The sequence below is a fragment of the Xiphophorus couchianus genome, chromosome 21 (genome assembly GCF_001444195.1).
Source record: "Xiphophorus couchianus chromosome 21, X_couchianus-1.0, whole genome shotgun sequence".
Taxonomy (NCBI): domain Eukaryota; kingdom Metazoa; phylum Chordata; class Actinopteri; order Cyprinodontiformes; family Poeciliidae; genus Xiphophorus; species Xiphophorus couchianus.
The window spans coordinates 711,823-737,644 of record NC_040248.1 but is presented as its reverse complement, the minus strand read 5'-3'; the positions used below and the strand labels follow the sequence as shown (position 1 = coordinate 737,644).

The 25,822-nt window shown below is 46.4% G+C and overlaps 1 protein-coding gene across 2 annotated transcripts; it reads left to right on the top strand.

Annotated features, from left to right (window-relative positions):
- The first annotated feature begins 48 nt into the window (after positions 1–48).
- Positions 49–25,707, top strand: lyrm4b (LYR motif containing 4). 2 transcript variants are annotated; one of them, XM_028005262.1, is made up of 3 exons: positions 54–207; positions 5,896–6,016; positions 25,165–25,707. In XM_028005262.1, the coding sequence occupies exons 1-3, from the start codon at positions 122–124 to the stop codon at positions 25,216–25,218; spliced, it is 261 nt and encodes an 86-aa protein (XP_027861063.1). In that variant the 5' UTR covers positions 54–121; the 3' UTR covers positions 25,219–25,707. The 2 variants fall into 2 exon arrangements, with proteins under 2 accessions (XP_027861062.1, XP_027861063.1); XM_028005261.1 differs by lacking the exon at positions 5,896–6,016 and having other exon boundaries at positions 49–207.
- The last annotated feature ends 115 nt before the right edge of the window (positions 25,708–25,822 follow it).

The window sequence follows — 25,822 nt, the reverse complement described above, 5'->3', positions numbered from 1 at the left end:
AATTGTGATTAACATACAATTTGAAATAGTTGCTTCTGTTCAGGCACGACTTGGTTGCCTAGAAATAAGGGCCCCGGAGCTCAAACGGAAAGAGGGACGGAGCCGCGTACTGTGTAGCATCATGGCTGCTTCCACTCGGTCTCAGGTGATTTCTCTCTACAAGATGATGCTGAAGGAGAGCAGCAGGTTCCCCTCCTACAACTACAGGTGAGTCCGGGGCTTTTCGGCGGTGTGAGGGGTCCTTCCGGCCGGTTTAAACTGCCTGTCAGCGGCTAAACACGCAGCTAGCCGCTGTGTTTACATGAAGCAGGGTCAGTGTTTCTGAAACCCTGGATGTCCTGAAGGAGAACTGAAGGTTCAGTTCCCAGACTAACATGAGCTCTGACAGTTTAAACCACAGAACCATTAATGTGAACATACATTAATGCGCACAACATCAGCTTTTAAACACGTTTTAAATCTGATGGTGTTCAGGTCATGATGAGTTAACTGCTGCTTTAAATAGTTTACATCTCAAATCAACTCCTAACTCCAAATCAACATTGTTTTTCGCAGATTAACTGTCTACATTTGCCTTTGAAGGTGCTATCTTTATGTTTCTGTTCAATTTTGAATTTTTGTGTGTAATTTTTTAAAACTATGCCATATTTGTCTGAAAGCTGTCTTAGTGCTGCCCTCTGTGGGACAAGCAGTGGGTGCTGCAGTTGAATTTTCTTATTGGTTCCAGCCGTACAGCGTCTACATCACAGCTGTGGTTCAGGTATAAAACCATAAAAGTCTCCAATACTACAGAAAAAATGTTGCTAGTCAGTTTTTATTTATTGAAGAAGAAAAAGTTTCTAAAGGGTCTGAAGAGTTGACCAGATCAGATCAGCCTACAATTTGGCCACACCCCTCTGTCTCTTGGCCCCGCCCACTTTTGGTTACATTTTCCGAACTTTGTCAGGAGGCGGGGCTTAGTTACATTTTTAAAATCTGGATATTTCAAACTGGATCTGACATAAAAGAGATTCTGGTTTACATGGAGCCGCTCTCCAGTCAGAGGTTCTGACACCAGGACGTTTTGAAACTAAGAATCAAAGTGAAACTTTTCTGTAGCAGCTGCTGGGGATGTGAAGTACTCTGGATAACAACAAAAACAATGGCGGATAGCATCTTGATACTTGACCTGTTCAGTTTAACATGGCTTGGTATACATGAGCGCTTGGTTCATCGGAGCTGGTGACTGTTTAGTATGAGGTGAAGCTAAGGGTCAAAAGCACACGTGTGTTCAGTGACATGCTAAAATCACAGCACCATCTGATGGCCTGGCATGACAACTACAGCTGACTCCAGGTGTTTAGGCATTCTGTCAAAATTTAAAACTAAAATATGAAAATAGCGTCAGGTTACAGGCAGTGAGCTTCTGTAAACGTAGCTTTAGCTTCATTGTGTCAATGCAGTGAAATGACCACTAGAGATCAGAGGTTTGCTGTAAAACAGGTTCAGTTCTGACCGAATGGACTTGGTAGAGAGGTATGAGTCAGGAGGTTCTGGAACAGCCCGACCTGTGGATCAGTTTATCTGGAGCAGAACCGACCAGTCAGCTGATCTGGGATTTACTTCAGCATCATCATAACCGTGAAAGCTAGAAATATTGTTCAGTCATGAGATAAAACTGAATCCTCCCACTGAGGGACAATAAAGATAATTTCATTCTATCAACCGTAAATGAACGTCTTCCTGCTGGTCTTTACGTCTTTATGAGGTTTCAAAGCTTTGGCAACTTGGTGCATTATCGCCACCTAGTGGTAGCAACACGTCACAAACGGATCCCAGCATTTAAAGGAGACATATTATGAAAAATCCACTTAAATACATCTTTGAGTGTCTAGGAATGCAGAAAATTCATTTATTATCTCCTTGTTTTGTGTAGATATCTTTATATTCTTTCTGTGATTTATTTTTTAGTCTGATCATTTTTCTTTATTCGCTGTAACGTTGTTTTTGTGTATTACAGCATTTGCTGTGGAACTGCTAAACAAGGTCATGACTTCTGGCTAATCAGTTTTATGAATCCGCCATTTTTCCCCTCAATAACTTTGTAGTCAAAGTTCAGTTGGAAGTAAACAAGTCAAAATGTTCTGTATCGACACACAGGACGTCGCATCAGAGCCGCTTCGAAGCGACTGGTTAAATTACATTTTTTCAGGAATGTTCCCACATCACAGAGGAATTCAGCTTTTGGAGCACCTAATTAAAAAATATGAATCGTGTTAAAATCAAGCTATAAAATGTCTATTTTAATGACGTCTCTTGTCTCTGTGTCAGACTCCTCTAATAAAGATGTTAACATCTAACCGCTGCTTGTGAACATTTCCATCCTCTCTGAGTTGTGACTCCTCTTTGACACACAAAGTGCCGTTATGTCCTGGTGGGAAGCGGAGCAGCGCAGCGTGTGGGAGTGATTTGCTCCTGCTCTGAGCCGTACCTGTGAGCTTCCAGGTTGTTGTGGAGTGACCTGAATATGCCAGACGTTGCTGCCGGCGCTGTTCTGTTGATGCTGCACTAACAGCCAGGCAGGCTCTCGCTGCTCTTCCTGGGATAAAACTCAGCCTGAGTTTGGAAGGTTTTGTCAACCAGAGAAAACACGGAAACCAACAGAAGTCAGATGAAACATTCATGATCTTCCAGAGGAAAGTGAAACAGTGAGGTGATGAGGAGCAGAGCGCGCTGCGGAGAGCAGAACCTCAGCAGTTTGGATCGTCTCAGGGAGGACAGTCAGGCACACAGAGTATAGTTAATAAAAACTGTTTTATTTCCAGCAAGAGCTTTGAGATCTGTGGCGTTTTCTGCAAAGTCAGGCAGACCTGAAACCAAAGTACTGACTCATGATAAAAGTGAACAACATTCCCTAGTTTTACAGGTGAACAGTGATTGATCTGTTACATCTGAAGTTGTCTAGATCGAACCAGTTTTCTCTTTGTTTCTATCCTCTGCATTTAGATCATGTCTGATCTGCCAGCTTAGATCAAATATGGCACTTGAAGACTTTAGTCTTTAGCTGCTTCTCCTTTATCAAGTCTCACTCCGTCTGGTTAATGTCTGGTTTGGTTCTAGCCAAGGCGATTGAACTTTATGAAAAACCTAAAGGAGGAATGAAATTCACACCAAACCAAACCAATGTTACGTAGTTCCAGTGTTTCTAGCTGGCTGGTGAGTAACTGACAGAACGTTGGTCCTTGGATCTTCACTGCTGCTCGTTCTTTAGAGACACTCCCGATGAAATCATCGTCATTCTGCTCTAAAAGTTGACGCACGTTGACCAAGGTTACACTCTTCCACCCTGAGCAGCTCTCTGGCAGCAGACAAGATGTCCGCCGGCCATTGGGGTGGTTGAGATGCTCGTGGTCTAAAGTGACGTGTCGATGAACGAACGCATCGTCAAACAAGAGCAACAACAGACGTGACACACTTTCTGTGTCAATGGACGGTGTTGAGTCCAGTAGCTCCGCCCTAACGGTACCATCAACCAATGGACCTACGGCTGAACTGGGTTCAGGAATGATGTGTTCCTGGTTACTGTAACGTTCTGTATCTCTAAATTATTGTAATCAAGAGCAACCTGGGTTAGACATGTCTTTGCCTCCTGATGTTGTCTCTCCTCTCTTTCCTCCTTATGTCTTTGCTTCCTGCTTAAAAATATCCTCCCCCCGCAGCATCCTCCACGCAGCATCCTCCACGCAGCATCCTCCGTGGGCGCTCTAAGAACTGTCAACTTATGAGCGAGATGACAAAGACTTGTGATGAATAAGTGATTGTGAAACTCCAGTTTCAGTGTCTCCTCACCTCCTCTCCTCGTCTCCTCTTCCCTTCCCGTCTCTTCGTCTGAAGATCAGAGAGGAGATTTCCCTCTGAAGTTCCCGTGACGGGATGACTCACTCTCTCACAAACACGCCGTTCAGTCATTCACTGTCTGGAGTCTCGCTGTCGGGTTTTCCTCAATGAGCTGACAGGTACAGAAGCTGCTGCTGCTTATTAATAAATACAGATACAACAGTAACTATCAGTTCTTTCTCTGATCCGTCCTTCATCTCTTTCTGGTTTCCTTCCCTTCAGTCAGACTCTAATCTGGATCTCCAGTCTGTCTTTGGACTCCAGGCATCACAAACACTTTAGTTTCTGCAGAAACAAGATGTTCTGACAGCAGCAATGAAAAAATCAAGTGAACTCAAAGTCCATCCATCCATTAATCTGTCAGTACATCCGTCAACCATCCATACGTACATCCACCAGTCTGTCCATCACTCACTATGTCCATCAACCCATACAATCTGAGTTTCTCCTGCTGGGATGAGAACACATTCCTGTTCTGTCCATCAACCACTTCGGATGTCCACTGGTCAGACTGGTCCATCCATTGTGTCATCTGTCCATCCTCCCATTACTGTCATCCATCGACCCAAAGATCCATCAACTAGTTTGTCCACCATCTATTGTCCATCAGCCCGTCCCTCCATCTTCCTGTCCCTCCATCTTTCTGTCCCTCCGTCTTCCCGCCCCTCCGTCTTCCTGTCCCTCCGTCTTCCTGTCCCTCCGTCTTCCTGCCCCTCCGTCTTTCTGTCCCTCCGTCTTTCTGTCCCTCCGTCTTCCCGTCCCTCCGTCTTCCTGTCCCTCCGTCTTCCCGTCCCTCCGTCTTCCTGTCCCTCCGTCTTCCTGTCCCTCTGTCTTCCCGTCCCTCTGTCTTCCTGTTTGAGACCCAGACCTCCATCTCCTTGGATCCTCCTGGGGATCCAGAAGTGATTACCTCAAGTCTCTGCCTGTTTATGTTTGATGTTGGGATGTTTTGGTCAGAGCTGCAGTTTGTTCCTCCAATTCACTGAGACAAACTTTATAGACCTGATGGAGCCAAACAGACCGTTAGTCTCTGCAGAGGTCAACGCCGAGGTCGTCTGTAAAGCTGACTGGTTGGACCTGATGACAGGATGTGAACATTCTGAGAGGAGCAGGTTGTGATGAAGCTCCATCGGGTCCGGTTTGAATCGGGTCAGAGAGTTGACCCGATTCAGCCAGCGGCGGCTCATCGGTCTCTGCAGAGCTTCAGCTCAAATCCCATCAGTTCTGCTAGGAGGAGCTCAGCGGCGCCACCACAGGCTGCTGGGTTGTTCTGGTTCCTGACCCGTCCGGTTCTGTTTGTCCAACAGAACCGGACCTTATCTTTATTCTGATTCTGACTCTGCTGATCATTCAGGAAAATCAGACGACCTTCACAGCTACACCTGAAACAGTTTCATGTTTGTTTGGTCAGACGTTTTGATGCAGCAAAGGATTGTGGGATATTAAAGCACCATCAGCGAAAGGTTAAAGATGTCCGCCGTTTGTCCTCTTTCCCCCTCATTTTCTTTAGTTTTTATTTTTTCTCAGCTTTTTCTCCCCAGTTTGATGTTTTTAATGACCTCCAGGTTTTCAGTACCTGGCCTGCCGCTCTCTGATTGGCTGGTTGCTGCGTCTCGTTGCGTTGCCGTCTGAAGCCAAGGTGTCGCTGACTGAGCCTTCATCCTCCTCTTCCTCAGGTCCTCGGGTGAATTGTGCTCATAAAGCAGGAAGCGGCTCCCGCTGCGACGCTCGCTCATCAGCAGCATCTCTTTGTGCTGCTGCAGGTTTCTTTATATGCAAGGAGCAGAAAAACAAATAAATAAGCGGTTGTTTTTTTTTTATTGGGCCGCCCTGAGGTTTGTTTGGCTCTAATTTATCTTCCTGTTGGTTTAGTGTGGAGCCGTTTCCACCTCTGGTCGGCTGTTTGCTCTGAACTCCTCCCAGGGTTTAGCAGCTCCTGCTTCCCTCCCTCTCCGCTCGTTGGCCTGCCTTTCCTTTTTATAAATGAAACCACAGCGTGTGTGTGTGTGTGTGTTGCAGGACTTACGCACTGCGGCGTGTTCGTGATGCCTTCAGGGCCAACAGGGAAGTGGAAGATCCGAAAGCAGTGGAGAGGCTGATGGAGGAGGGAGAGCAGATGCTGGCGCTGATTCAGAGACAGGTGTGACACACACACACACACACAGACACACACTGTCTCACTCTAACAGGCAGGTTGAGGTGGCGTTCCCAGTTCTGGACGGTTCTGGTCGGGTCTCAGAGCCAGAGGGGGCCGTGAATACAGATGAACACCTGCGCTCTGACTGACCACCTGTCGGCTCATTACTGCAGGCTAATCGTCCACCAGCGCTCACTTTGTTCCCATAACGACCGCAGCCTCTCGGCCAATCCCAGAGGAGAACGGGGACAGCAGTCCCAGCCGGGTTTATGAAATGTTTGGCTTTATGAAAGTGTTTTTGGGTTTATAGAAGCGGTTCGGGGTCCATGGAAGCGGTTCGGGGTCCATGGAAGCGGTTTGGGGTCCATGGAAGCGGTTCGGGGTCCATGGAAGCGGTTCGGGGTCCATGGAAGCGGTTCGGGGTCCATGGAAGCGGTTCGGGGTCCATGGAAGCGGTTCGGGGTCGATGGAAATGGTCTGGGGTTGATGGAAGCGGTTTTAGGGTCGATGGAAGCGGATCGGGGTCGATGGAAGCGGATCGGGGTCGATGGAAGTGGTTCGGGGTCGATGGAAACGGTCTGGGGTCGATGGAAGGGGTTTTAGGGTCGATGGAAGCGGATCGGGGTCGATGGAAGTGGTTCGGGGTCGATGGAAACGGTCTGGGGTCGATGGAAGGGGTTTTAGGGTCGATGGAAGCGGATCGGGGTCGATGGAAATGGTCTGGGGTCGATGGAAGGGGTTTTAGGGTCGATGGAAGCGGATCGGGGTCGATGGAAGGTGTTTTTTGGGTTCTAACTGTAGGAAGGTTGGAAGCTCACTTGACTCCTGCCGTCTAAAACAAACTCATGAATGTTTTGACATTTACGTCTCTGTCCCGTTTTGTCTGGACTCCACTTTAACTATCACATTTACATGCTGACATTTCACTGCCGAACCTGGTCGTCATGGTAACAGTACCGCTGTAAACCAGTCAGGGAGGGAGGATAACGATGAGCAGGACCAAAACATCAGAATCGGGTAAACCCAGTTTGTTCTGGTTTACTGGTTGTACTGGGAGAGCTGGAGAAACGCCTGATTGGTGTGTGTGTGTGTGTGTGTGTTTGCTGAATGTTGATAATATTTATCGTGTCAGTTTTTTCCATCCGCCTGTTGGTGGCGGCAGGTTGAGCTGCTCCCATATTCATGAGGTTCCTCCAGCAGACAGAGTCCAGCTGGTCGGACGTTTTATTTATCGCCGCAGAAAAATGATCTGAATGCAGCAGAATCATGGAACCAGTAAACACACTCACTGGTTCTACTGGGCCAACACTGGGCCCGTCACACTGAGCCCGTCACACTGGGCCCATCACGGCCAGAACCAGATCTGCTCATGTTTCAGATCTCTGTGAGGCCCGCAGCATGACTCTGCCACCACCGTGCTTGGCTGTGGGTTTGTGATGCTTCGTGTTGCTTGTTGATGGTTTCAGATGTTCCAGTTTGGATCCATCAGACCCGATCTGAAACCGGGTCGATCAAATCCACCTTCACTCACCAGGCGACTCATTGGATCTTTAGACCAAAATAAATCTGCATTTTATCCAATTTTTACATTTTAGTGAAGCATTTTGAGTCATTAACTAAAATCAACATTTTTAACCACATTTTGAAGAATCACATTAGAAAATGATAGAAATGATAAAATTCAAAGTTATGTCCTGAAAGTTCAAAGTTCATCCATATTAACCAGTAACCAGCTAACAGGGTGAATATTTTTCACATCAACAGGTTGGTTTGTAGATTCTTTTTGCCTTTAATAAAGAAACAAATTCAGGTTCATTATGAGAAATAAACCATGGAGTAAAGAGGATTTGTGTTTCTGGTACTGAATGGACAGCAGCAGGTTTTATACAGTAGTAACCCTTCAGTCCTGGAGAATCGGCTCCTGACGCCTCACAGCTCCTGTTTACCTCCTGCCTCCCGCCCACGCTGACTCAGACGCTGCAGCGGAGGAAAGCGCTCGCCGCTACAACGCATCAAATACTACGGGCTGCTGCAGAAATCCATACTATGGCGCTTCAGCGTGGCTTCAGGTTTCCTCCGCCGAGTCCAGATCCAGGCGGCGCATTAAAGAGGCAGCGCAGCAGAATGGAGGAGGAAGTATAGATCTAAACATCCAACATAAATCCAGAAACGTCGAGGGACGTTTCTGTGTTTCCAAGGTCAGTGCGACCTCTGCAGCGTGACGGCCTCCCGGCCTCTGTGTTGGTGTCCAGTGTGGGCGTGAGCTGATCTGGCGCCCGTGGGCGTCCTGGCGCTCCACCACAGCGCCGCCGGCTCTGTTAAAAAGTTGAGTTTGTTCCTAATTGTGTCTGCGGGTCCCTCACGGCCGCGTGAGCCGCTGAGCCTCTGTAAGTTAGTTAGGGAGTAAAGATGATGGATTGCAGCTGCAGAGCCGCCTCTGTTTGTAGAGCAGCAGCTGAAGCAGTTTGCTCTCTGTAATCGGTGTGATTTCAGGAAGGAGGCCTTGAAACGGAAACGAGGCGCAGAATAAAGACGTAAAGCTGCAGAAACAGCCGAGAAAGCAGAGGAACTAATTTAACTCCTTCAGCGGCGATTCAGCTTCAGTACGTCTGCATCCAGGCTTCAAACCTCACTGAGCGATGGAGAGAGGCCCACCGCCGAGCAGAACCTGACCCAGAACCTGCCCCAGAACCTGAACCTGAACCTGAACCAGAACCTGAACCAGAACCTGAACCAGAACCAGCCCCAGAACCTGAACCAGAACCCGCCCCAGAACCTGCCCCAGAACCCGAACCAGAACCTGACCCAGAACCCGAACCAGAACCTGACCCAGAACCTGAACCAGAACCCGCTCCAGAACCCACCCCTGAACCTGACCCAGAACCCGACCCAAAACCAGAACCAGAACCTGACCCAGAACCCAACCCAGAACCTCCCAAAGGTTCTCCGGCCGACCTCATCACGACCTGGACTGAAACCCTTTTCGCTGTCCTTTAGTCCAGTTTCTAGTGTAAATATCTGGTTCCACTTGGAATAAGACAAAATTAATAATTTTCCTTTATTTAATCAGGTAAACCCCGTTGAGATCTAGATCTCATTTTCAAGAGGGACCTGAAGGTAACTTCTCCCCGTCGGGGAATCGAACCCCGGTCTCCGCGTGACAGGCGGGGATACTCACCACTGTACTAACGAGGAAGTTAGTATAGTGGTGAATTTACAGGAAACTTTTAAGCAACATGTAGAAGTTTGTTTTAATTCCTTAACGATGAAAATTCTGGTTCCACTGACCGATTATTTCACTTACAGCTAGTAGCTTTTCATCCATATTGAGGAATCATTATTAGTGTTTTTACAGTGTAGCCACCTGCAGGCATGATTGGAGCATCGCTCCTCTTATCCTGAGCGCCGTCTCTCTGGAAGAGAGTTGATCACATGATCACATTGCTCTTCAATCCTTTCTCCTCCATTTCTCCTCATCAGCCATTTTTTTATGCTCACTTTGAAGCATCACCTTAACATGACATGAAATAACTTCAATTTCACAAAAAGGTTTTCATGCTTGCTTGGGTTTTGGCTTTTCTGAAAGAGCTAATGCGCTAACAGAGAGATGGAAACACGTCCGACTTTTCAGACCTTCCCGTCCTTCAAACATCCAGCTGGGAAAACTCTCTGGTTTGAACCTGTTTCCTGACAACATGTGATGACGTCATTTGCGTAGCCTGATTGATTCGTTTCCAATCAGCAGTGCCATATTCCAACCGGGCCATCAGGAACCGGACCTGGGTCGGACCCACGGTGGTTCTGGTTTCAGATTTCTGCAGAAGCCAAAGTTTAACCAGAAGTCTGGAGGCGGCCGGGAACATTCAGCTGCTGGTTTCTGATTAAACATTTCAAAGCAGCGATTGTCTCTGGGCTGTAAATATTAAAGATGATGAAGACTACCTGGTCACCTTCATCCTTTTTGTCCTGTAAAGGTTAAGCTGATTACCTGCTCAGCCTGCAGACGCCGCATGGAGCATCAACGCCTCGCCGTCCTGCCGCACAGATGCAGATTTAACTGGATTATAATAAATCTGACCTTTGTTGGTAACGTGTTTACATCAGTTTTAATGTCGCCTGAACGGGAGGCGGGAAGGAGCAGCAGCTCGCAGAAACTGCAGCAATCCCAGAACATGGCAACAAAACCTACGAGCAACGAAGCCGTAACCTACGAACAACAAACCAAAACCTACGAGCAACAAAACCAAAACCTACGAGCAACAAACCAAAACCTACGAGCAACGAAACCGAAACCTACGAGCAACGAAACCGAAACCTACGAGCAACGAAACCTACGAGCAACGAAACCTACGAGCAACGAAACCTACGAGCAACGAAACCTACGAGCAACAAAACCGAAACCTACGAGCAACAAAACCGAAACCTACGAGCAACGAAACCTACGAGCAACGAAACCAAAACCTACGAACAACGAAACCTACGAGCAACGAAACCTACGAGCAACGAAACCTACGAGCAACGAAACCAAAACCTACGAGCAACAAAACCAAAACCTACGAGCAACAAAACCAAAACCTACGAGCAACAAAACCTACGAGCAACGAAACCTACGAGCAACGAAACAGAAGCCTACGAGCAACGAAACGAAACCTACGAGCAACAAACCGAAACCTACGAGCAACAAAACAGAAGCCTACGAGCAACAAAACAGAAGCCTACGAGCAACAAAACCGAAACCTACGAGCAACAAAACCGAAACCTACGAGCAACAAAACCGAAACCTACGAGCAACGAAACCTACGAGCAACGAAACCTACGAGCAACGAAACCTACGAGCAACGAAACCGAAACCTACGAGCAACGAAACCTACGAGCAACGAAACCTACGAGCAACGAAACCAAAACCTACGAACAACGAAACCTACGAGCAACGAAACCAAAACCTACGAGCAACGAAACCAAAACCTACGAGCAACAAAACCAAAACCTACGAGCAACAAAACCAAAACCTACGAGCAACGAAACAGAAGCCTACGAGCAACGAAACGAAACCTACGAGCAACAAACCGAAACCTACGAGCAACGAAACAGAAGCCTACGAGCAACAAAACAGAAGCCTACAAGCAACAAAACCTACCAGCAACAAAACCGAACCCGGTGGGTTCTGGGAAACCTGATCCAGTAGCGGAGGAGAAAAGTAGGGCAGCGCCCGGCATGGGCGCGGCCTCCCCTCCTCTTCCTCCTCCTCCTCTTCCTCCTGTACTGTTTCCTGCGACGGCCTGCAGGTTTGGGTATCTAGATGGAGCGCCTCTGTGCTAACAGTTAGCTCTGTTAGCGAGCTGATCAGCTGGATGAAAGCTGACACCTTCATCCTCCTCCTCTTCCTCGGTAGCAGGTGGAGAGAAGCAGCACTTTCTCAGGACTTCATTATGGCTGCAGACACTTCATCATCATCATCATCATCCAGATGATCCATAAAGCGAGGCGCTGCTGACCAGATGAGGTCAGGTTGTGAGGAGGAAGCTGCTCATTTAGGACAGCGCCGCCCTGCTGGCCTGTAGAGACAAGGATCGGAGCTGAAGGTCAGAAGGTCAGAGCTACAGGCTCGGAGCTGAAGGTCTGACTTCCAGAAACCAGATGGGAGGAGCGGCCATGTTGTTCTGTCCCAGTAAAGAGACGTCTATAAAACCAGAAGCTAAAATCACAAACCTGTAGTTTGGCATCTTAAATGAAGTCAGGGCCATTAATGACCTTTGGGTGACCTTTGTGCAGCTCTGACCTACGGCAGCACCATCAGGTCCAAACGGTTTGAGGGAGAATGAAGTGTTTGTACCGACTGAAGCTGCAGTCCAGAAACATGGCCGTGTTTCTCTGTTGGCTCCAATAAAAGACCAGAACTGAACGATAATTAAACTAATTTATTATCGTTCATCACAATAATTCCTGGGACATTTTATTGTTATTTTTAACATAGCAGTTCCAGCTGTCAGCTGGCAGAATGAAGTCTGTCTCAGAATGAAGTCTGTCTCAGAATGAAGTCTGCCTCAGAATGAAGTCTGTTTCAGAATGAAGTCTGTCTCAGAATGAAGTCTGCCTCAGAATGAAGTCTGTTTCAGAATGAAGTCTGTCTCAGAATGAAGTCTGCCTCAGAATGAAGTCTGTTTCAGAATGAAGTCTGCCTCAGAATGAAGTCTGTTTCAGAATGAAGTCTGCCTCAGAATGAAGTCTTCTGATTTCTCAGCTGTAAAATCTGAAGCGTTTCCCTTCAAACCGTCCATCAGGAGCGTCCACCAAGCTGCACCATCAGATCCTCCTCCTGCCCTCCCAGAACCAGCAGTTTCTTCCCTCTGACTGAAGTTTGCTGAGTTCTCGTTCTCTGAGCAGATCAGCTGTAAAAATGTCTCCTCATGAAACCGAGCGCTGGTCTGGAGCCGAGACGTTTGCTCTGTGGGCCGAACTCCTCTCAGCTTTTACCAGTTTCCTGGCTGATCGATGAAATCTCAGCCCGGTATGTAAAGTGTATCTGATGTAATCTGTGCTGCCGCTGAAGCTGTTAGAGATGATGTAATGTGATAAACACGGCGTGTGATTTCAGAGCTGCAGCAGCTGCTTTCTGTTCCTCCTCGGCGAGTTTCTTCTGTTTTTCTTCTATTCTTAGAAATCTGGAACTGATGCAACGTGGTTCTGCTTCCTCCTCCTCCTGTACATGCATGATGAAATTCATTGACTGGAGAATGCAACGGGACCGGAGGGCGGCGGCGAACCAGGAGCAGGAAGTAGGCGGGGAGGAGGAGGAAGTGACTTGGATCGGGTTGCAACTCAGCAGCAACTAAAAAATGTCAGGAAACCCGACGAGGTTCTGGAGATATTCATCCAGTGTGAAGGACAAAGAACAAAAGATTTAAACTCTTTACCTCCATATGTCACCATCAGGACCCGGTTCTACCGGAACCAGAACTCCATCATCTGCTCCACCTCCAGCTGCTGTGATTCTGACCCAAACCAACCTGTTCCCCTCCTGGCCTGTGGGGGCGCTGCACCAAGAACCACTGAAGGAAACGACACAAAAACCTCTGAAGACACTGAGAGCAACTTCCTTCTTCACCAGATGGAAACAAGATGGAGGCGTCAGATTTTTCTCTTTAGTCTTTGGCTGAAGACCAGGAGCCATTTCTGCTGCTAGCGCTAGGCTAACACGTTAGTTTTAGTTGTATTTACCCAGAATGCCCTGCGCTGTAGTCTACTTCCTGCTTTTGGAGCGGTCTCCAGTCTGCTTGGCATTCACTTCAACTGAACCCAGAGGTCAGAGGTCACACCTCCCCAACCCAACTGGACTTTGACTAGACAGACGGACTGGAGTTGAAGCGACTGGTGGGAATGAACTCTTGGTTTGTTTCTTCAGTCAGTTCTGGGTTGAAAAGCCTAAAATACCAGCTGGACCTGCAGAGTTGGTTTGATCCCAGCGACCCGGAGCAACCTCCAATCAGACGCCGACGCCTCCTCTGATTGGCTGATGGACGATATCTCATCCTACACTCATTATTTGTAATGACTTGTCGCGTTAACAAGCTCATTCAGGTGTGATTTTAATTGAGTTTCTTATTTAGTGGAAACACCACAACAGAATATGGACCGACGTTTGAGGACATTAGAAATGGAAACTCAGCAGGAAGGTTCTGTGTTTCTGGTCCGTTTGCCTCCTAGACTAGATCTGGTCTGTTGGATGGAGAACTAAGATGATGGTTCACCTTCAGCATCAGGTCAGAGGTCATCTAACTCAGCTGCAGATCAGCGGTATGCTGGTGTAGATCTGCAGTGGTTCAGTTTGGACTCCTCCCCCTGGATGGTTCTGTTTCTGTTCTGGGTCGGTGTCTCGGCTCCTCCTGCAGCGTAAAGCGGGCCGTCCTGGAGCGTTTCCTCCATCTCGCCTGTTTGAGTGACTGTTGGTGTTTTCAGTCAATTTTCAGTCTGTTTTCAGTTTTTCCGTCAGTTTTCAGTTTTCCGTCAGTTTTCAGTTTGTTTTCAGTTTTCAGTGTGTTTTCCGTCTGTTTTCTGTCAGTTTTCAGTTTTTCAGTCAGTTTTCAGTCAGTTTTCAGTCTGTTTTCAGTTTTTCCGTCAGTTTTTCCGTCAGTTTTCAGTCTGTTTTCAGTTTTCAGTGTGTTTTCCGTCTGTTTTCTGTCAGTTTTCAGTTTTTCAGTCAGTTTTCAGTCAGTTTTCAGTCTGTTTTCAGTTTTTCCGTCAGTTTTTCCGTCAGTTTTCAGTCTGTTTTCAGTTTTCAGTGTGTTTTCCGTCTGTTTTCTGTCAGTTTTCAGTTTTTCAGTCAGTTTTCAGTCAGTTTTCAGTCTGTTTTCAGTTTTTCCGTCAGTTTTTCCGTCAGTTTTCAGTCTGTTTTCAGTTTTCAGTGTGTTTTCAGTCAGTTTTCAGTCTGTTTTCAGTTTTTCCGTCAGTTTTTCCGTCAGTTTTCAGTCTGTTTTCAGTTTTCAGTGTGTTTTCCGTCAGTTTTCAGTCTGTTTTCAGTTTTCAGTGTGTTTTCCGTCTGTTTTCTGTCAGTTTTCAGTTTTTCAGTCAGTTTTCAGTCAGTTTTCAGTCTGTTTTCAGTTTTTCCGTCAGTTTTCAGTCAGTTTTCAGTCTGTTTTCAGTTTTTCCGTCAGTTTTTCCGTCAGTTTTCAGTCTGTTTTCAGTTTTCAGTGTGTTTTCCGTCAGTTTTCAGTCTGTTTTCAGTTTTCAGTGTGTTTTCCGTCTGTTTTCTGTCAGTTTTCAGTTTTTCAGTCAGTTTTCAGTCAGTTTTCAGTCTGTTTTCAGTTTTTCCGTCAGTTTTTCCGTCAGTTTTCAGTCTGTTTTCAGTTTTCAGTGTGTTTTCCGTCAGTTTTCAGTCAGTTTTCAGTCTGTTTTCAGTTTTTCCGTCAGTTTTTCCGTCAGTTTTCAGTCTGTTTTCAGTTTTCAGTGTGTTTTCCGTCTGTTTTCTGTCAGTTTTCAGTTTTTCAGTCAGTTTTCAGTCAGTTTTCAGTCTGTTTTCAGTTTTTCCGTCAGTTTTTCCGTCAGTTTTCAGTCTGTTTTCAGTTTTCAGTGTGTTTTCCGTCTGTTTTCTGTCAGTTTTCAGTTTTCCGTCAGTTTTCAGTTTGTTTTCAGTTTTCAGTGTGTTTTCCGTCTGTTTTCTGTCAGTTTTCAGTTTTTCAGTCAGTTTTCAGTTTTCCGTCTGTTTTCTGTCTGTTTTCAGTTTTTCAGTCAGTTTTCAGTCAGTTTTCAGTCTGTTTTCAGTTTTTCCGTCAGTTTTCAGTCTGTTTTCTGTCAGTTTTCAGTTTTCCGTCAGTTTTCAGTTTGTTTTCAGTTTTCAGTGTGTTTTCCGTCTGTTTTCTGTCAGTTTTCAGTTTTTCAGTCAGTTTTCAGTCAGTTTTCAGTCTGTTTTCAGTCTGCTCCACTCGGTTTCCTCCGTCTCTCTTCAGCACGTTTCTTATCGATTGTGTCGTCCCAGAGTGACTGCTGCTCGTTTTGTCCGCTCGCCTCATCGACGTGGCGAAGGTTTTCCTCCGGCTGCAATAATAAGATAATTAATGACAGAAAGTGACTGCTGACAGTAAAAGCTCAGTGAAGTGAAGCGGGACAGCAGCTCTAACTGTGTTGCCGTTTCCCTGCTGGTATCAACATTCGGCTGATTATTCAGAGGCTCGTTTAGCTGAACTGTGCGTCCGATGATCCGTCTCTTCATCGGTTTTCTGTTCTGAGCTCTGAAGTTGCATCTGAACGGATTCATCAGTGAATCTGAACGATGTCACTTTGCTTTAATCTGTTTAACCTCGCTGTGGAAAAACAGACATTTTACATTTCAGTGACTGAACCGACAGCAAAACGTCAATAACCAATCGCTGTGGAGCTAATAACTAATTACTCCAGTCCTGAATGTTGGAATAAACCGACAGAAGAAACTTTTATCTTCAGTAAACAAATAAGTTTATTAAAGGGAGGATCATGTGACTCTTTCCTAGCATAGCTTCATTTTAGCGTAGCTTCTATGTTAGCGTATCTTCTGTTTTAGCGTAGCTTACATTTTGGCTTTGCTTCCATTGTTTCTTCTTGCTGTGACCTTTGACCTTTGTTGTCACCAGCCTTGCACAGCCATCTTTTCCTCTCTAACACCACACACATCTCTCTTCCCTTTTTTGCCTCCTCCAGGATCTGCCATGTGGGCGGAGCCTATGCTGAAAGGGGAGGAGCTTCTGGTGGCGTTTCTGTGTGACGTTGTGTCGACTTGGGAAGATGAAATCAGCTCAGTGTGAACTGATTCTGAGCTTTTATCTTAACGAATTCATTTAATGCTCAGAATATATTTACTGAGCATTTTGATCAAACTGAAAGTATTCGGTACATTTAAAGACGCAGGACGGGTTTAGCTCTGCCACGATGCGCCGCCTGCAGCCGTCCAGGAAAACTGAGTTCAGCCTGGAAACACCTGAGCTTCCTGTAGGAGGCGCTAGAGAGCAACAGTGGACCAGATGTCGAGTTTTCGTTCTGTAATCTTTAAACCGATGGATGAAGGATCTGGCTCAGCTCTCCAGTAAAGAGAGAGAGGTCGGTTCAAGGTCGAATCGTTCTGTAAATCTGCTGCTTCACAGGAAAGATTCTTCACAACTGATGAAACTTTCCAGATTCAGTCACAGAGTGAAACCGTAAATTAGAGGAGAAGACAGGAGAAGGACAAAACAATGGAGGCATAACGAGATGGCAATTTATCCCCTTCCTCCTCTTCCTCACTCTGCCTTTGGGTTCATCTGACTGAAACGGAGATCAGAGGAGTCCGGCCACGAGCGAGGGAACTCCACACACACACACACACACACTCCGGTGTGTAGCTCGGTTCGCCTCGGTCTCTAATTAAGGAGCGTTCGCTGCAGAAGGAAATTAAGGTTCAGGAACGACAGATTTTCAAAGAAACTCCTCATTAAGGCGAGTTGGGCCGGAAGTTTCTGTTCCTCCCTGGAGATTCTTCACTTTCACCAGCCGGGCTGCCACTGGCCAACGCCTCAGGGGGCGGGGCTTCTGGCTAACGAGCTGGTGGGCGGGGCTTAAGGGAAGGAGGTTTGAAGGTTAACCAGCAGCAGGGTGTAAGTGAAGACGTCCCATTGGTCGGTTTCCAGTCGACCCAGCCGCAGCAGAGGGAGGTTCTGGTTGCAGACCCAAACAGAACTTGAGAGTCGGTGCTGCTTTCAAGGACCCACCAAAAGAACCGGGGGCGAGGGGGAGCTTCAAGTTGGGTTAGCTGCTCTCAAACTGTCTGGAGAATCACAGGAAGTTTCTTCTGATTGGTCAGTGATCCATTAGCTCAAAGAGCGTCTTTCTATGGACAGCGACTGGGCTACTTCAGTTCTGGAGCTTTTACCAATTGGACCATTTTTTTCTTAAATGCTTACATGTACATAAATACTCTGATGAACGATCTTTATAAGTATAGTTAAAGCTTCCCGCTGAGTGAGGGACGGACTCCGTTTCTGGATAAATCCTGCAGTTGGTTGTTTTGGCTGTTGGAGCATTAATGATGAACACGGAGCTGCATCCTGGAAATAAAGCCTGTTTTTATACTTTATACAAACACATTAAAAACTTCTAGTGATTAAATCTGAAAAACTACTCGAAGAACAAATATGAACCATAAAAGCAGCAGTTTAGTTTCTAAATTTGAAAGTAGCCATTTTGAAATTCTAACTGTTGTAGTCGGAGGCTGGTAGCCCATGAAGCCGAGACGCTAACTCATCCTGAAACAACCAGCTGATTCAGGCCCTGAGCTGCCAGGTGGGTCGACTTTAACCCCCTTCTGTCTCGGTTCTTAGGAAACTCGGACGACAAACGTGTCAACATTTTAAAAATTTGTATTTAAAAAAACAGGCACTTCTGTTCGTCATTTTCCACTCAGAAAACATCAAGTTGCAAATGCAGAAGGTCCAACTATGAATCCTAGACATGGTAGCCTCCACCGCATAGCGTCTTCAGCTAACTAGCATCTCCCGCTACCTAGCGTCTCCAGCTAACTAGCATCTCAAGCTAACTAGCGTCTGCCGCTACCTAGAGTCTGCCGCTAGCTAGAGTCTCCCACTACCTAGCATTTCAAGCTAACTAGAATCTCCCGCTAACTAACATCTGCTGCTACCTAGCGTCTCCTGATAACTAGCGTCTCAAGCTAAATAGCTTCTCCCACTAACTAGCGTCTGCCGCTACCTAGCGTCTCCCGCTACCTAGTGTCTCCCACTACCTAGCGTCTCCTGCTAACTAGTGTTTCCAACTACCTAGCGTCTCCCACTAACTAGCCTCTCCCGCTACCTAGCATCTCCCGCTAAATAGCATCTCCCGCTAACTAGCATCTCCCTCTTCCTAGCGTCTCCAGCAAAGTAGCGTCTCACACTAACTGGCGTCTCCCTCTAACTAGCATCTCCTGCTTCCTAGGGTCTCCCGCTACCTAGCCTCTCCCACTAATTAGCCTCTCCCGCTACCTAGCCTCTCCCGCTACCTAGCCTCTCCCGCTGCCTAGCATTTCCCGCTACCCACTGTATAGCGTCTCCCGCTACCTAGCGTCTCCCGCAAACTAGCGTCTCCCGCTACCTAGCGTCTTCCGCAACCTAGTGTCTTCAGCAAAGTAGCAACTCCCGCTAACTGGCGTCTCCCGCTACCAAGCCTCTTCTGCTACCTAGCATCTCCCGCAAACTAGCGTCTTCCGCTACCTAGCGTCTCCTGCTACCTAGCGTCTCCCGCTACCTAGCGTCTCCAGCAAAGTGGCGTCTCCCGCTTCCTAGCGTCTCCCGCTAATTAGCCTCTCCTGCTACCTAGCATCTCCCACTAACTAGCATCTTCCGCTAACTAGCCTCTCCCGCTACCTAGCGTCTCCCGCTAACTAGCATCTCCCGCTACCCACTGTATAGCGTCTCCCGCAAACTAGCGTCTCCCGCTACCTAGCGTCTTCCGCAACCTAGCGTCTCCAGCAAAGTAGCATCTCCCGCTAACTGGCGTCTCCCGCTACCATGCCTCTTCCGCTACCTAGCATTTCCCGCAACCTAGCGTCTCTCGCAAACTAGCGTCTCCCGCTACCTAGCGTCTTCCGCTATCTAGCGTCTCCAGCAAAGTGGCGTCTCCCGCTAACTAGCATCTCCCGCTTCCTAGCGTCTCCCGCTACCTAGCCTCTCCCGCTAATTAGCCTCTCCTGCTACCTAGCATCTCCCGCTCACTAGCATCTTCCGCAACCTAGCGTCTCAAGTAAAGTAGCATCTCCCGCTAACTGCCGTCTCCCGCTACCTAGCGTCTCCTGTTCCCTGATCTTTCCTTCGCTCTTCAACCCGGTCTCCTGACTGAAGGTTAGCCTCTTTAGCTACACGTCTCCTGAACTCTGATGATGTGCAAATGAAATGAATCTGATCGTTTTTGTTTCGGTTTGTAGATCTATTTAGATTAAACCCTTCGGTTGGTTTTGCTGATTATGTCATAAATAAACAACCAGAGCTGCTCAGCAGCCCAACAGAAAACAGTTGGTTTTAGCACCTTAACAGCGAAATATTTCCCCGAGGCGCTGATGCAGAGCAGAAACCAGCAGCAGATGTGATGGATTTCTGACATAAAGTCCAACAAAAACAGAGTTTTGCTTCATAAAAGCTGAGAGTTTGAATGTGAAGAGTAAAGGATGAGTGATGCGGTGGCTGGCTGTTTAATGTGGAGCTGCTCTGCCTCCACCGGCTAAATGTTCTCCTCCACAACTTTATGAAAAGCAATAAAAAAAGAGAAGAATTGGAAAAAGGAAGAGGAGACTGTAAATGTCAAACGGAGGAAAAGATACAGAGGAAGGCGGCTCCTTTCAAACGGGACCCGAAGCGCTTTTAATGTTCATGAATCATTTATGAGGAGAGCAGAAACTCTGGCACTTTGGAAAACACACAGGAAGTTTCATCGTTAGCAAGAAACGGGCGGCTGCAGGCCAAGATGGCCGACACGTCCGGGCGTTGACCTCAGCCGCGGTGCCAGTTCAGGCTTTCTGAATGTAAACTCCGGGACTCAGACGATAAATGTTTTCGCTCGGGATGAACCGACCAACAAAGACTCTTAAAGTTCTTCCAACCTGCAGAAAACAATTCAGACCTCTGGAAAAAATGTGGCTTTTTCCTTACAAATATCAATTTGATCACAGAATTTTTTTTCTGAATTTTTTTTTATTCTGACTTTTGCCATTTCTGATTTTATTCTTAGAATTTTGCCTTTAATGTAAGAAAATGTGACTTTTTTCTGCAGTATTTTGACCTTAAGGTGGCGCTGCAGCTGGTTGCATTCGGCTTCATTGACAGATGTGAGTTGTTCCAGAGGAGAACTAAGTTTCTGGAGGAAATTATTATTTTTAATTTAAAATCAGAGAATATGTCCGCAGGCGTCCCGGGACCTTCAGTCCTCTTTTATCTCTGCCGTCAGAAACGATGAAGATGTGCATCGTGTTTCTGGTTCTGCTCCTCTTTCTCCTTTCTGAGACCCTGAAGGTCCAGAGTTTGGTTCCTTCCCGACCCAGAGAGCATCTTAGCTGGGGTTAAATCCACAGAACCTGTTTGGGCGGCGAGCGGCTGTCAGACAGCCGGGTGTTGCGTTGAGGATCCGTGTCTCCTGAGCCCGGCTGAGAGCGGCGGTGCGATGTTAATCTTACACCTGCTGCCTGGTGGGAGGAGGACTGAAGGTCGGCCCGTCACGACTCGGGTTCTGCTGCTGAGCGGATGGATGCCGTGACGTTCAGAGGAGCTCATGTTAAAACGCATCGTCTGGTTCTGTCTCTGAGGAAGATGAGCTCTCCAGAGGTTTCACCGTGAAGCTCAGAGGATTCTCTCATTTTAACAGGATTTCTTTTAGAAATGTTCTCAGGTTTTACGTACATTTAAATGTTACAGGTAAATTTAGTCTAAAACCACCTAAAACCACCTGTACCCCTTTAAAACTAGCAGCAGTGGCTAATAGTGAAGCTAATTTCAGTCAGGTTAGCACACGTAGCTTCCTCTAAATTAAACTGAAAAACTGTAAAGCAGTAGTTTGAGATTTTATGAACTTTCAGTTGAATGAAGTTCAACATCTGTGTTGAAGTTTTGATTATTGACTGAATTTAGCAGCAAAACTCATTAAGTCAAAAACTGAAACCATGAGTGAAAAATCTGATCCACAGAATCACTTCCTGTTCAGGAAGGCGTGTAGTTACAAACTTCATCCTGTAGAGGGAGATGTACCATGCCATTGCCACATGGTGCATGTTGGTGCTGTAGAGTTAGCTCTAAATAGTGTTAGCATTAGCTTTAACTAAGTAGCATGTTGATGTAGCGCTTTAGCGTTGATGTAGCTAATGTTTATGGTTATAGCTTTAGCGTTAGCGGAGACAGCTTTTTCATGAGTGGCTCCCACCACTGAAAACAAGGAAATGAGAACTTAGTCAGGAACCGACATGATGGAGATGTTCGATGTTTCCCTTTCAGAGGTCAGAGGTCAGACTCGTGTCTTTGTTTCCCTTTGGATCGGCTCTGACCGGTTTTTTATCGTTCTGAAGGTTTTTTTACTCGTTTTCTCTTCATTACCTGATAATAATTTGAGGTTAAGCCTCTAATCTCTGTTCTCTAAAACTTTCCTGCATAAAATCCTCCTAATCTCCTGGGATTAAGTAGTTTAGTTCTCAGATTCATTGAATTTAAGACGCTCTGTAGTGTCGTTAACTTCCTGAGAGTTTAAATGTTCTGATTTGTCTTTATTGACCTGATCAATATCTGCTTTGGCCCGTCTGTAGCCGTAGTGATAGAAACCTTTTCTTTGAGTTTATAACATCCTGATTTATGGTTCTGTTGGTTTGTAGCGTGGGGTTACGGGTTGGGCTCCTCTGAGGGACCCGTCAGGTTCTGAACCGGCTGCAACTCTGCTTCCTGCAGGCGCAGGCTGGATTTGTTTTAGAATCCTGCAGGATCTCTGAGTCTTAGCTTGAGACGGCGACAGCAGCAGAACACGCCGGCTTTGCAGAACCGTCTGCCAGGAGCCGAGCGCCCGGCCCGGCCCGGCGTCAGCCAGCGGTCTGGTCCAGCAAGCAGAACCGCCTCAGTCCAGTTCTGGTTTCCGCTCTGAGCCGGAGGAAACGTTGTAAATCTGCATAAAGCAGGTTTAATTGAATGTAAACTGGCGGCTGCAGTGTGAGCCGCCCTGAATCCTCCAAACGGAGCGCGGCGGTTTTATCTTCACAACTCGGTCATCGATTATTCATGAGGTGAAACTGACAGCAGCTCCAATAAAAAGATGAAGTGATGCAGAGAGAGGAACAAATGTGGGGAGGAGAGGAGAGGAGCGAGGCCTTCCCTTTGTTACGAGACACAGCCGCAACAATTTACATGAGAGCCAAGCCTCCTGGGCGCCCATTGGCCGCCCCCCGCCCCGCCCCACTACACCGCACCACAGCCAATCAGGAGGTCACACACACGGTGGGGGGGCTCCACGGCGAGGGGGCTCCTCGCAGAGAGGACGGAAAGTGAAAGAGGGGATTCATGTGGGGGGTGAATGGTCTGACGGCAGAATAATTAATGAGCCGGATCAGAGAGAGGAGCGGCAGCGTGGAGAGACGCTGCCCCCTGCTGGCGCTGCAGCGGAACAACCACACACACCAAGGAGCAGGAAACCCGGAGAGACTCTGGAGCCGGTCCGAAACCCGGAGAGACTCTGGGGCCGGTCCGAAACCCGGATACACAGTTTGCTTTTGAACATCTCTGATCTCGGTTTAAACTCCTCAGTGATGCTAAAACAAGACAAACTGAGTCTTCTTCCTTCAGTAACAACTTCTGCCATGAGGGTCATGACCCCGTGTGCTGTGGGGGGATGATCCTACAGACGGATCACGGCCCAACGGCACTGACCATGACAGAGACCACAACAGGTCCACTGTGGACGTGTAAGGCATCCAGAACTCAAAGAACCCATTGAACAACTAGCCTCTATTTCTAACACCAGATCTCACCAAGACACTGAAGGCTTCCTGTTAGATCCTGTTAGATCATGTAAGATCCTGTAAGGTCCTGTAAGATTCTGTTAGGTCCTGTAATATCCTGCAAGGTTCTGTAAGATCCTGTAAGGCCCTGTAAGATCCTGTAAGGTCCTGTAAGGCCCTGTAAGGTCCTGTAAGATTCTGTTAGGTCCTGTAAGATCCTGTAAGATTCTGTTAGGTCCTGTAATATCCTGCAAGGTTCTGTAAGATCCTGTAAGGCCCTGTAAGATCCTGTAAGATCCTGTAAGGCCCTGTAAGATCCTGTAAGATCCTGTAAGGTCCTGTAAGATCCTGTAAGGTCCTGTAAGATCATGTAAGGTCCTGTAAGATCCTGTAAGATCCTGTAAGGCCCTGTAAGGTCCTGTAAGATCCTGTAAGATCCTGTAAGGCCCTGTAAGATCCTGTAAGGCCCTTTAAGGCCCTGTAAAGATCCTGTAAGGTCCTGTAAGGCCCTGTAAGATCCTGTAAGGCCCTGTAAGGTCCTGTAAGGTCCTGTAAGATCCTGTAAGGTCCTGTAAGGTCCTGCAAGGTCCTGTAAGATCCTGTAAGGTCCTGTAAGATCCTGTAAGGCCCTGTAAGATCCTGTAAGGCCCTGTAAGATCCTGTAAGGCCCTGTAAGGTCCTGTAAGGCCCTGTAAGATCCTGTAAGGCCCTGTAAGGTCCTGTAAGATCCTGTAAGGTCCTGTAAGGTCCTGTAAGGTCCTGTAAGATCCTGTAAGGTCCTGTAAGATCCTGTAAGGCCCTGTAAGATCCTGTAAGGCGTCTCCGCTCTGGTTTTGGTGGTTCGGCCTCCATCCAGTGTAAAGGGATGAATTGAACACAGGAACCTCTTAAGGCCTCATTCCAGACCCACTGCTGATGTAATCTAGCAATGACCTCATGACCTCTGTAACCTCCACCTTCTGCTTGAGTCTAAGGGTCAGAGATGTTTCCCTTCAGTCGGTCAGAGTGAAGAGATTCTGCAGTATGGAGACATCAGAGGGACACAGAATCACCACCAGTTATTGTCAAAGTGACAGATACATGTTCATCTCCAGACCTCAGAGACTCTGTGTCTGAATGAGGTCAGAGGTCAGTGGGTTAACAGAAACAGACATGAGCTCAGAAGATCACAGCTGAATATTTGATCATTTTCTGTTTGAAAGTAAAAATCTTTTCTCTGGAGCTCCGACCCGCCGGCAGCTGAGGCTGGACGACTGCATGTCCACCAGCTCAGGTCTCACCTCAGCTTCCTGCACTGAAAACACAGATCGATGCAGAACACACACACACACACACACACACACACACACACACACACACACACAGTGGTACAGCTGTTCTCACTCAGCATAATTGTTTCTCCTGTTTGCCATCAGAGTTCAGCCTCTCTGCAGCGCCACCTGCTGGAGGAAACATTAAAACTCTTTAATGCTCATTTCTGTTTCTCACTTTATAAATTAAGTAAATTAGAAAATATTTCTAAATACCTTCATCTTTAATTGAAATTAATTATTTCTAAATATGATTTTCAATATTATAAATTAGCAACAATTTAAAGTATTTTCAGTTTTGCTTTTTCATTCAGTTTTAAATTTTTATTCTCATACTTTTAAGAAATATTTTTTTAAATCATAATATTTAAAATTTTTCAATATGTTTTATAAAATTTCAATTAATTATATTACAATTTTAGACTAATAAATTAAATATATTTACTATATGAACTAGTCAGACTAACATGTAGGTTTTCCCTCAATATTTTGAAATATTTTCTCAATAGGTACAGGTCAAGTTATATGCTTTATTTTATTTTTTGACTGTTTATTTAAAACTCCATCACTATTATGTCAAACTTTGGAAAAAACACACCGAACGTTCGTGGTCCCTTTAATGATTTCATTTAAATATTTTCACTTCCATTTATTTTTGTTTTTGAATTTTCCTTTAATTTTATTAAAATATTTTCCTTTAATTTTCTGTAAATATTTTCCTTTAATTTTATGTAAATATTTTCCTTTAATTTTATTAAAATGTTTTCCTTTAATTTTATTAAAATATTTTCCTTTAATTGTATATATATTTCTAGCTAAATTCCCTGTTTTTAAGTGTAAGTTGTGGTTTTCCTGCTGACTTGTCCCTTGTGTCTCCGTCTGTCCAGGTCTCCATCGGGAAAATGTACGAGGCTCAGCGGACGGTGGTGGACGCGCCGTGACGCTTCGGCCCGGCCTGTGAAATGCATTGTGGGAGATGTAGGCCGGAGTGAAGCTGGACGTTGTTCCTGCCTGATGTTTCTCATGTTTCCTCTGCAGGAAAAACTCAAACTTCGGTTTGTTTTTCCTGAAACATGAAACATCAGGAAATATGAGCTGCTGGATGAAAACGTGTGAAACCAACCGAAGCTGATCCAGTCCGTCCTGCAGGAGACGAGGAGGACGGACAGCCGTCAACTACCGCCGTTTGTTTTTACAGTGCAGGACTTTGAGTTTCATCTCCAAATTGAATCAAAATCCTTATTTTTAAGTGTAAAATGACTCAGATCTGCAGGCTCCTCCCTTCATCCTAAGCCCCGCCCCCAGAGGAGTTACCATGGCAACGGTTCATGCGGACCGTTATCGTTGGGATCGGTTCTGGTTGATGATCAGATGATCGTCTCTGAGCTTCTTCCTGCTTCAGACGTGAAATTAAAAGTTTCTCTAATATTTCTAAGTTTCTGTTTCTTTATTCGGTTGGTTTCGTTTCTTTTCTGACTCGTTTTTATGGCATTTATTTTATTTATTTCTTTTTATTTTTAATTATTTTTTAATGTTGGCAGCTCT

Excerpts from the sequence above, each read along its gene's own strand:
- lyrm4b (XM_028005261.1), top strand. The coding sequence starts at position 122 with ATGGCTGCTTCCACTCGGTCTCAGGTGATTTCTCTCTACAAGATGATG. Across the intron at positions 208-25,164 it reads TTCCCCTCCTACAACTACAG|GTCTCCATCGGGAAAATGTA; the intron begins GTGAGTCCGGGG and ends CCGTCTGTCCAG.